This window comes from Brassica oleracea, chromosome C2, assembly GCF_000695525.1.
Source record: "Brassica oleracea var. oleracea cultivar TO1000 chromosome C2, BOL, whole genome shotgun sequence".
NCBI classification, from domain to species: Eukaryota; Viridiplantae; Streptophyta; class Magnoliopsida; order Brassicales; family Brassicaceae; genus Brassica; species Brassica oleracea.
In genome coordinates, this window is record NC_027749.1 from 1,194,581 (window position 1) to 1,207,154 (window position 12,574).

At 28.9% G+C, this 12,574-nt stretch overlaps 1 protein-coding gene across 1 annotated transcript; it reads left to right on the top strand.

Annotated features, from left to right (window-relative positions):
- The first annotated feature begins 6,334 nt into the window (after nucleotides 1-6,334).
- LOC106324723 (flavonol synthase/flavanone 3-hydroxylase-like) lies at nucleotides 6,335-9,844 on the top strand. The gene is made up of 3 exons (XM_013762695.1): nucleotides 6,335-6,988; nucleotides 7,997-8,327; nucleotides 9,467-9,844. The coding sequence occupies exons 1-3, from the start codon at nucleotides 6,414-6,416 to the stop codon at nucleotides 9,713-9,715; spliced, it is 1,155 nt and encodes a 384-aa protein (XP_013618149.1). The 5' UTR covers nucleotides 6,335-6,413; the 3' UTR covers nucleotides 9,716-9,844.
- The last annotated feature ends 2,730 nt before the right edge of the window (nucleotides 9,845-12,574 follow it).

Consider the following 12,574-nt stretch of genomic DNA (forward strand, 5'->3'; position numbering starts at 1 on the left):
TTTTTATATGTTAAATTTTTCATAGAAGTTTAAAAATCATTTTATTTTCTTTAAACATGTATAACTAATTTATAATCTTTTATCCCATACTAAGTCATAATATAATATTTCTTCATATTTTATATTAATAACCATTGTTTTTATATATCGTCTACAATTCTTTAATTACGTCTATTTGTTCAATTTTTTTATATGATATCGAATATTCATCACAAATAAATGGTTTAAGATGCCAAAAAATTATTTACTTGGTGAATATAATACATCAAATATTACAAATACATTATTTAGTTAAATAAATAACTAAAAACCGAAAATTCAAATCGGCGCGCGGATCAGGGTCTAGTTTAGTCTTTAATTTTAATGTGAGAACTCCATTTGATATCACCAATGGTAAGGAAGTGAAATTATTTTTTCAAATTTTTATAAATTTAAAGCAAACGTATACTTCACTTTCGTTCGTCCTTGGCCCAACCTCATCTCTTCGGCAGAACACACAACTCTTAGTGGCTTCTTCTTCGTCCCCCTTTTTAACATGCTTACTCTTTTTCGGTTTCGTCCATAATAAATCAATCAATATTTTAACTATATGTAAAACATTAAAATAATAATTCTGCAATGTAGCACTTTGTGGGGTGCAGAGAGCGACAAGCATTTCCAGAGATTTCTAGTCATTCTACCACTTTCAAAATAAAATATTGAAAAACTTGTTCGATGTGACGGATTTGCAAGTGTAAGAGAGTACGGATTGTCCACCATTATCCGTAAATGTTTATGAGAGTCCACAATGAATTATGATTGCATTCAGGAATATGATTTTTCATTTTACATAATGATTACGCATTTAGTTTCATATAATTGGTGGATATACACACGCATACATGTTACTGCACTTTGACTTAGAATTTCTTTATAATGTATCATGCATGTATGTTGGGGAATGAGAAAAAAAATACATATCTTCGGACGAATAGCGAATGATAGTTGAGAGCTTGATATCAACTTTTGGTTTTAGGCTTTTAATGTTGTAAGAACTTAAACAAAAGCTAATAGTTAAAAAAAAATAACTTCGAGTGTTTTTAGAAATTTTAAAGACTTTAGAACTAATAAAATCTGATCGGGTAATATTTGACTTCTTTTCCCTTTCAAAATGGATATACCATTACAAAGTTTTTTACATTCCGGAAATAGCAAGTAAAGGAAAAAATACATAGCGATTTAAGACTTTCGAATTGTGTTAAAGCCTTCAAAGCTTTAATTTACCAATCACAACCCACGATCAATGATTTCTGTAACCGGTCAAACATGTCTAAAATTCCAAAGCTCCAACCACTATCATGAAAGCATTATATGTCGCATTACTAAAACAAGGAAAAACATTTATCGATTTATGGTATCTGAATAATTTAATTTATTTTGATAAATTTAAGACTAACTGAAATTTATGGTATTAAATAACTTGTCCAATGTCATCTCAGAATTTCGAACTAGTTCTTTTCTACTCTGGGTCATATAAATTTAATTTAGTTATAAAATGGTATGTGAAAAATTGTAAGGCATCATTTTTGCCAAATATGGAGAGGCTCAACAAAGTTTGACCAAAAAAAAAAAAATGGAGAGGCTCAACTACACTTGATAACAACTTTTTAATGGAAGCATGTGATCCACTACTCTTAACGTGGGGTCCTACATATCTACACATACATATACGGAAAACTGAAGCATAGCGATCATTTATAAGCAACTCGAAGATTTTATTTCAAATTTTCAAGATTTATCATATGACTTTTGATCAATGCGCTTCTACTAATTTTCAACCTTTATAAAACTAATTAAGATACGCTTAGAACATTCGGGCTCCCTGTAACGCAGTCAGCTTCGTAGTTGTTTTTTGTATATGCATCTAACTACGATCGCTGAACAATAGCCCTGTTCTTTGGATAAACGCTACATCTAGCGTCAACGTCTCCAAAAGTCCTGTAATTTTTGTTGCTTTAAAATCATGATTGCAGAAACCACCGAAGTCGGTGTTAAATAAACGAGACGCAGCATCAGATTTTCTATGATATTTGATCGCTTGAAATTCTAGCGTCAATCACGACTCACCGCGGAGACTCTTTTTACTTTTACGGCGACATTTTTTTTCTCGTCGTCGCTGTCCGCGTTTTTTTCACAAAGCAGTTGATGTGAATATTTGGAGACGCTGCGCTGACGCTAAATGCAGCGTTTATCAAAAGAACAGGGCTAATATCTTTTTACAAAATGAAGATCGTTCAAGCCAATGACCATGCATGATTGTCAACAAGCACTGCCGTTTGCAAATATACTATATGTAAAGTGGTGCCATTGCATAATTATAACAATTATAGTATAGGAATTTTTTATGGAGAACGTTCAAAATTTGGATTGAACAACTATATCATTAAAGTATAATATGGTTTATTCTCGTTATAAAACTTCACAATTAATTATGTTTAATCTGTGACAGGTTTAAGATGGGTGACTTGCAAGTTATAGATATATATATATATATATATAATATAATATGTAGAAGCGAATTACATTACCGACAATCCAGTTTTAAAAAATAAAGAGAAAAAATCACGAAAGTTATAGAGTTAGTCTTCTTCAGCTAATTGATTAGCTGTCGCACAAAAAGGAAATTCACAGGCCATATGTTTAAATGTGGAGGCTTACCAACGAGTTATATATTACAATGCAATTGTTGCAAAACTCATGCGGGAGTTCAAAGATATTAGATATGTGAACTTGCACGATATATCTTGACCAAAATCGCCAGACCGGAGATTTTTTTTTTAAGAAACTAGGAAGTTTTGCGTCCGAAGATTTGTACATCTTCTTATGGTGAGGTCTAAATTATTTAATTTTTTTTTTAGGAGAATAGAATTTCCGATGAAAACCAAATCTGCGACCCTTTAAACCTCTACTAGGTGATCCAAGAGTTTTAACCATTGGGTTAATTTCTCATTGGTTTAACTAGAGATCATCATTTGCGTTAGAATAATGATTTAACACGTATCATAATATTATCATCACATTACTATAATATATCCTATTATATCACTGTATCACCACATGTGATAATTAAATTAGCATGGTCATCATATCATCATCATCATCCTTATAAACTTTAGTTACCAATATTTACTAGCTCTTAGAAAGGATATTCGATGACATAAAACGTAAAGTTTATGGCACAAGTTTTATGCACAAAAATACAAATTGCATGCTCTGGACTATATATTATAGTTCTTGTTATAACTAGAAGTGATTCACTTTTATTCGAAAATGCTTTTCGAAGTGTACGAATATATGGATGTTGAGTGTATCTAGATTTAGCATCAAATGCACGTATATACAATTGAGTACTTATATAGTTGTTTATAGATTTTCATTCAACTAATCAACCATTGCAGCAAAAAAGAAACACGTGCTAGGATTAACACATATTGTGGCAATGACTTTGGTTAAAAAACTTGGAGAAGCAAAAGAACAATCATTTTAAATTGTTATTTACAAGAATGAAATTTAAGAAATAATTTTTGCTTAACTTATAGAAAGCAAATACCAAAAAGAAAATTTCTATACCAAAAAACTTGATAGAACGTTCCATTGACTTTTTAAATCCTCTTGAATCATTATCACATTCGGATGAATAATATTATTTACAGGTAACATTGACCTAGCTACACAAAAAATAGTATTATTGATTGTACATAAGATCTTCGAAATCTGGCTTTGGATAATTTATAGTCCGGTCAATAGTTTGTATTTTAGTTTCAGTTATACACAGTTTATTTCTAAAGTATTTACATAACATAAAACTTTTTAATTTGTGAAAGCTTTAATCTCAAACGGAGGGTTCGGGTTTGAATTCAGGTCGATTTGATTTATAGGTTGATTGTTTGTAGATTCTAGAGTAGTTTTTAGTTTTTGTTTTTCCAAAATCTAGTTTTCACCCAATCAAGATTTAAGTAAAGTAGATTTCTTATTTTTTAGGGAAACTAGATTTTCAACTATTTAACCATTTTGTACATAAAAACCAGAATCCATATTTTATGGGTTTTCCCAAGTGCTACAGCAGTTTTCATCATTTTGCAATACATTAATTATTTTATACATAAAAGAATCACATCTAAAATAAAAGAAAACACATCAACAAATGGTTTACAAATAATATTATCTACAACTCAAACTTGAGAGTCTTTTTAGGTAAGTTAAAATCTATGATATAATAACTAATATTTTGTATCACGAAACCCAAAGAAAAGTTAATTAAATTTGTTAGTTGTAAATATTATATATTTATTACCTCTAAATTTACTTTTTATTTTAAAACCCAAGGAAAAGTTAATTAAATATTTTTATAATAAAATTTTATACACTTCTAAAAAATATATTTAAAATCTGGTTTAGTTTATTTTTAAAAAAGTAACTATTTTCTGTGGTAATATTTAGTACTATTTATAATTGTATAGTAAATAATATGTTATTATTCATAGTTTTATTTTATTAATTTTCAATTTTTTCAGAAAATATTAATTTTATAAAAAAATATCTACTTTGTAAAAGCTACATTTATTCTAAAACACATGAATAAAAATTATAAAACAATTTTTAGGTTGATTTATTTTATAATTATTTAAATAACAATTTATACTATAAATTTTACATTAAGTTAATTAAATTTGTTAGTTATAGTTATTATACATTTATTACATAATATTTTTTTATTTAAAAACTAATAGTTTTTATGTTAAAATATTTGAATAACATAAATATTTATTTTTACCACCTTTTTAAAAATATAACTATTTTAATTTTATTTTACAATGATAATGTTATTTTTTTGTTTTAAAATATTTTTTTAAAAAATTATGTATGCTTTGATGATAGTATTTTTTTTCAATAATATATATTTTACTATTCATAATATTTAAAATTTATTTTCTTTTAAAAGCAAAAAACAGAAACTAAAAACCAAAATCAAAAACCACCAATCAAGTTTTTCAAAAAGCCAAAATCTACTGCAAAATCAAAAACTAAAAACTAAAAACCAAAAACTAAAAACCAAAAACCAAAATCCAAAAACCAAAATCTAAAATCTAACAAAACAATCATCACCTTAGTTTTAGTTTTAAATTGGTTAGGATTTCTTTTGTTTAATTTTTAATTTAAACTGTGGGTTTTAACTAACTTGACGGGCAATCGTCAAGATTGAAAATCCACGTGATTGTGGATAGTTTTTATATATTTTGTATAGTTGTCGACCGGAAAGTTTTATGCGGTGGAGTTTCTTAAAGAAGATTATACATGTCACCAAGAATATGATCAACCAAGAATTCTATAAAACCTTTTATTCAAATTCAATGTTTCTCTTTTGAAAGCTTTACGTCATTAGCGACGTCATCCTACAAATGGATTATTAGCCCACGTGGTATACTACTAAAACTATATTTTAAGTTCTTGTTAATAAATATTTAAATATTTGCCTCTTTTTAGTTATATATTTTTGAGCCGAAAACAGATTTACTTTTCTATGCGTCTAATCTTTTATCCAAACATTGACAAATTCTGTGAGAAATATTAAAAACGGTAGAAAAAAATGCAGAAGCTCTCTAGTATGTCGACTCTTTCTAGAATTCATGTGTTTATAATAACATTTTAATATCTTGATTTCTAAAATTCGTGTTCCATGGATATTTTTATCATTATTAAGCTGCAAGTAATATTCAGGAATTTTAAAATGAAATATCGTTTAATAATTTTTATTTGATTATATTTGTATTCATTATGTTCACTGAAAAAGGTATATTTAGTCATCAACCAAGCACTATACCTAACGATGATCGTTTATAATCTCTAAATCCGCTGGATTTTTAGATCACAATTGATGAATGAAAATATTTAGGTATATATTATAAATTATATAGAAACTTTTGCGTCTGCCAAATGCAGCCGCAAACGGATGTCAATTCCCCATTTCTTTAGAACAAATAATTTTATTTCTATAAGATAACCATCTTATATACACTAATCCCAATGACGACACGTGCCGTCTGTTGATCAAATTAATATTAGTCTCTTAATAGTATTGAGTTGTCTTTATCGATATTTAGTCATCTAAAATAGTTTAAACTATTACACAAAGCTTGCTACAAACTCAAAGTGACCCATAGTTTCTCATGTCGATGCAATATAGCTTTTGTCCTACTGTCCGAAAATGAAAAAAATTATAAAATATTCCACACGTTTCGTTAATAATTAAATACGTTGCTTTCATCATCTCGAGCCGGTTTCTGATTCTCCTCCACCACCATTTACCCTCCTTTAAAACTCCAACCATCAATCTAATTTTTTGTTATTTCTCACAAATCCTCTAAACGTCTCGTATGAGCAAGAGAAATCGATCAAAACAAAACAAAAAGATGAACAAGAACAAGAAGGATGTGAAGATCGAGACAGAGAAAAGCTCAATGATGGACGAGTGGCCTGAGCCAATCGTCAGAGTCCAGTCCTTAGCCGAAAGCAACCTCTCCACTCTCCCCGACCGCTACATCAAACCAGCCTCTCAACGCCCTACCATGACCGAGGACGCTCCTGCAGCGACCAACATACCAATCATAGACCTTGAAGGACTGTTCTCGGAAGATGGGTCGTCGGATGACGTCATCATGGCTAAGATATCGGAGGCTTGCCGTGAGTGGGGATTCTTCCAGGTGGTGAACCACGGTGTGAGGCCGGAGCTGATGGACGCGGCTAGAGAGAATTGGAGAGAGTTTTTCCACTTGCCGGTCAATGCTAAAGAGACATATTCGAACTCACCAAGGACCTATGAAGGCTATGGAAGTAGGTTAGGAGTTGAGAAAGGAGCCATTCTTGATTGGAGTGATTATTATTATCTTCATCATCTTCCTCCTCATTTGAAAGATTTCAATAAGTGGCCTTCTTCGCCTCCCACCATTAGGTACTTATTTAATTATTTTCTCCTTTGTGATTATCTTAGGACATTTGCAAAGGTTTTCAATTATTATTATTATTTACAAAAGAATGCAATATTTAATTAAAAATGTTTCGAAGTTTGAGAAAATTCATGCCAATACTTCTCAAACGAAAGATTTTAGTATGAGTTTCTCAAGTTTGAAAAAAAAAAATCATATTCAAATATTAGTATGGTTTATGAGAGACTTCAAGTGATCTTAGAGCACCATTAACCCTAGCACCCCATTTGGGGTGCTTAATATATTTTTTTTTTTGGTTTTTTTTTCTGATTTAAAAAAAAAAATTTAAAAACGAACCAATCGCGGGCCGCCACGTATCAGTGGGGTCCGCAAAACATTGCTAGCACCAGTGCTTAATTAAGTACAATAAGCACTTGTGCTTAGTTTTTGCGTGGGTCCCACCCACTGTTATATTAATTTTTTGCTAAATACCCCCTCTAAGCACCCCCATTAATGATGCTCTTAGAGCATCTGCATTGAAGGTTCAATGCAGAAGTTCACACTTTTCCCAAAAAAAAAAAAAAATTAAAATACTCTTTTTTTTGTGAACTCAACTCTTGCAGGTTCAGTTGCAGGTTCAGTGGGATGAACCTGGTTCATCACTGTAGCGCGGGCTCCACGCTACGTGGTAGCATGCGATTGGTCTGTTTAATTTTTTTTTTTTTTTTTTTTTTAAATCAAACGAAAAAGTAAAAAAAAAAAAAAATTAAAAATTAAAATTATGAACCCCATTTAAGGTTCATTGATGCTGATGCCCTTATATCCTTCATTTATGTTTTTTTTTTACTTTTTTTGGAAAGTTTTAAATTATTTAAGAAGAAGACCCATTTACCGAAAAGTTATTTCTTGTTTTCCTTTATCCTTCTGACGAGGAGAATTTGTAATTTTTTAACGTTGAAATCACAAAAAGCTGCTAAAAAGAAAAAGTACAATCTTGGACTAGATTCGTTAATATTTTTAATGTTTTTTTATAGAGAAGTGATCGATGAATATGGCAAGGAAGTAGTACAATTATGCGAGAGGATTATGAGGGTATTATCGTCAAATTTGGGACTCGACAAAGATAAGTTTCAAGAAGCTTTTGGAGGTAAAAACATTGGAGCATGTTTGAGGGTTAATTACTACCCAAAATGCCCTCGACCGGAGCTGGCTCTCGGTCTCTCTTCTCATTCTGATCCTGGAGGTATGACCATTCTTTTACCAGACGATCAAGTCTTTGGTCTCCAGGTCCGCAAAGATAATACATGGATCACTGTCAAGCCTCATCCCCATGCTTTCATTGTCAATATTGGTGATCAAATCCAGGTAATAAATCAATTCTTTTTTTTTAGAATATGCATGGATTTATTTTTTAAAAATGCATATAAATTGACGTTTATAATAGTTTAAATAATTGGAAAACACTTCAAATATGTGTAGATAATTTTCCATATTGTTTACACATGCATATAAATTGATGTTTGGTGTAAGATCGAAAATGCAACATTAAGAATTTTCGAGACGACTAATGACGAGTATGAGATAAGCTACAGTTCCACGTTTTAGACATGTTTTAAAATGCAAGTATGATAAACAGTAACTACTTGTGCTAAATTGTCTTTCGAATTTTCTGAATATTTGTAATTATTATGTCAATATTCCGATAACAGATATTACGTCCTTTTAGATCTGTATCCTGCCTGCCGGTTTTTATGGACTGTTTCGTATAAAATGACACTTTCAGGAAATAAAGTAAATCATGAATTATATATATTTTTAATTATCAGTGGCTGTCCCTATTTTAATATGAAACAAACAGTACAGCAATAATCTTTCATTGCGCACATGTGTTTGGCCGTTTGCCCATGTCGCAGAGAAGGAATATTAATTTGTACAATGTATAGCACGATTTTTCAAACACAAACATCACACATGTTCATATGCTCCAGAAATTTAGTCAAAATACCACTATTTTTGATGAAAGCAAAACTCATGTTAGCTTTTCGTGGCTAGTGGGAATTAAAGAATAATGTCCATATCATGATTTAATTTCTTTCCAAACTTTGCTATTTTTAATTGGACGAAAACTGAAACCTAGTGTAGTGTACAGGACAAAATTTTATTTTATTTTATTTTTATTTTTACAAAAAAATTATTTAATTAAAAAAATTATTTAAATTAATAGGAAAATTCCACAAAAATCATCAAAAGTCTTTTTTAAAAGAGTTGTAATACCTTTTCAAAACAATTTAATACATACTAGTAGTTTATGGTAATTAATCTCATTTTTTTGTATAAACTGCTTGTTTTATTTTTTGATTTCCTAGTTAAATAATTTTTACTGCTCATTAAAATTTACGGAATGGTTATCCAAATTCAAATCTTTGAAATATTTAGATATATTTTAAACTGGTATTAAACTTATAGTCAAACTTATGTGTATTGCGATGATGTTAAAAATGCAGATTCTAAGCAACTCAACATACAAGAGTGTGGAGCATAGAGTGATAGTGAACTCAGAGAGAGAGAGAGTTTCACTTGCTTTCTTCTACAATCCTAAAAGCGATATTCCTATCCAACCATTACAAGAACTTGTATCCACTCATAATCCTCCTTTATATCCTCCAATGACCTTTGATCAATATAGACTCTTTATCAGAACTCAAGGTCCACGAGGAAAATCCCATGTTGAATCTCATGTTTCTCCTCGTTAACTGTTTTCTCTTCACACAAAGAAGATTTGATGTTTTAAAAATCTGACTTGTATATGTGTTTTTTTTTTTTTTTAGTTCTCACAGGATCTGATTTACCTTCAAGCAAATAACCATTGAATGATATAAATAATTTGTTATACAATAACATTTTCTTATACTGCCTGCCTATGTTCTAAATGTTAGATATCTAGACTATTTTGCAACCAAATTTCCACATAATATAGTTTAACAAAAGCAACAATTCATACAATATATATAACATCTATCAATATCATTTGCGCATTGTTTATTTCTATAATGTGTCGCCATGTTTGAAAAACCTGGCTGATAGTGATCAAAGTACAACTAGCATATAAAGAGAATATAAATGTATAATTGTTGAACTCTAACGTCACATGATCGATTTCATATAATAACCTTTAAATAGTGCTTAATCAATTAGACTAACTAAACTATTAATTGGATTGCAGATAAACCTATGCACACACACATTCCACGATTTTATGAACACACATCCTTTACAAACACCGCCTAACTAAACGACCGCATAAACCGTTTTCACAACACTATTGGTTTGTTTTCGTTTCCAGGACTTATCTATATATCATGACATATGCTTTTATCGCACAACACTATATAAAATCTATAAACTGTAATATAATGATACAGTAATCAAATTAATTTTTATAATTGGCATAAAAATTAAAGGATTAAAACAACAAAGCATGGATTGTTACTTATATCCCCTATATATTATTTGAGAAGCATTACAACTTATTTTGTAGCCACATGTCATCATTATAATAATTCTTAGAATCATTAGAAAAATATGTTGGCCCATCTAATTATATAATAAGCTTTTTATTAAACTAACAATAAATTCATCATTAATGTACTTTATTATTTCCTTAAATAAAATTTACGGAATTTCCTAATGTGGCTTAAATAAAATTTACGGAATTTCCTAATGTGGCTAAAGTATATACGGCAATTAATGATTTTGAATAATAAAGATTTGATAAAAAATAGTGTATCTTCTATCATATTTGTTTAATTTTAAACTATTAAATCAATTAAATAACCACAATAACCATATAATAAAAAATTAGATTTTTATGTATATGTTATATTTTGAATTTTTACAAATAGCTATAAATTACTAAAACTGTTAAAAGTCTCACATTCAAATTTTATGATCCATGGTTTAAAATTCTATAAAAGATACAAATGATCAAAAAAACTATATGAGTAGAAATCATCATTTAATAGACATTAATATTAAAAATATACTAAAATATATTATCTATGTTAGTATCATTTAAATTTAATAACATATCCTATCAAATATAAGAAAAATATTTTTTGGATTAATAAAATTGATTTATATGTTCGCACCAAATTAATTATATATTTAATAGTTACTGACTTTTAATTATTTAATATATATTTATTATTTCATAATATGTAAAAATATTTAATACATAAACTAATTTATATATATAATGTTGATTCCGCGCAAGGCCCAGATCTTAACTTAGTTTTATATAAAATACTAATTTTTTTATCATATACAAATGAGGGGGATGATCCTGCAATCATTTTCAGTATTGTCATCGATGAGTCATACATTATATTTATATCCTACTAATAGTCTGTCCTAATTGTAAAATCTATATAGATTCGATTTTACATAGAGGATTAGTGGTGAATAAGATTGTGCGGATAATATTCTAATAACAAAGCCACATCTACTCAATTGTACACCTCTCATTCCCATATATATTTCTTTTCCGTGGAATAATCATTAGATTCAATATGTCAAACGTTTGAGCTCTAAACAGTATAATACCTCAATCTAAAAATAAGAATCGTATTTGTATTAAATGCGAATTATATAAGCATGTGCATATTCAAGTGGTGGTTGCCGACTTGGTCTAACATACATCTTATTTAGAAAAGTAAATACTAAACACATATAATAGAAAAAGCAAGTTGCATTTCGATTCACACTACGGCTATTCAATATGGCAAAACCGAACCGTACCGAACCGAACCAAACTGAAATAGATAATATGGTTTGGATTTGGTATATACCATACAAACCGAATGGATATGATTTTTAAAAACCGTAGGATTTGGATATGGTTCGGTATATAACCGATAAAACCGAATAAACCGAATAAAACCGATAAAAAAATAGAAACATGTAAATATGTATATATTTTATAACAACGTATGAAAATCATAAGTTAATTTTTTTGCTAATAACTATTACCATATTTTTTACAGTAATAAAATAGTCTTGATTTGTAAAACACTTGAACTATAATTAAATAACAATTCATCGCAAACATGCTTCTTATTTTCTTAGTCTTCTTTTGATCTTTTTGCTTTAATTTAGCATTGACTAAATTGAAATAAAGATTATAAATTTGATGATAACAATTAGTGGAAATTCTTCACAATTTTTTTTTATCTATAAACGAATAGAGTTTCGTGTTTAATAGAAGAAACATGACTTTGATGAACGCTAAATATGAAAGAATATAATAACTTATTTTTTGTGCTTCGTGTTTCTGTTTTATTTTTTGTTTTTTATTTTTATTATCAAAATTTTGAGATTTGATTTTAATTATAGATTTGATTATTTTATTAGATGATAGAAACATTTTTTATTTTTGTTCTTTTATTTAAACTTATAATATTTTTTAATAAATGAATGTGTTGACAACAAGACTCTAAAATTCATATAATATGATCCCAAAATAAAGAATTATGTTTTTTGGTATAAAACCGAATAAACCGAAAACCGACGGTATATAAACCGAACCGAACCGAAGTAAATATGGATTTAGAATG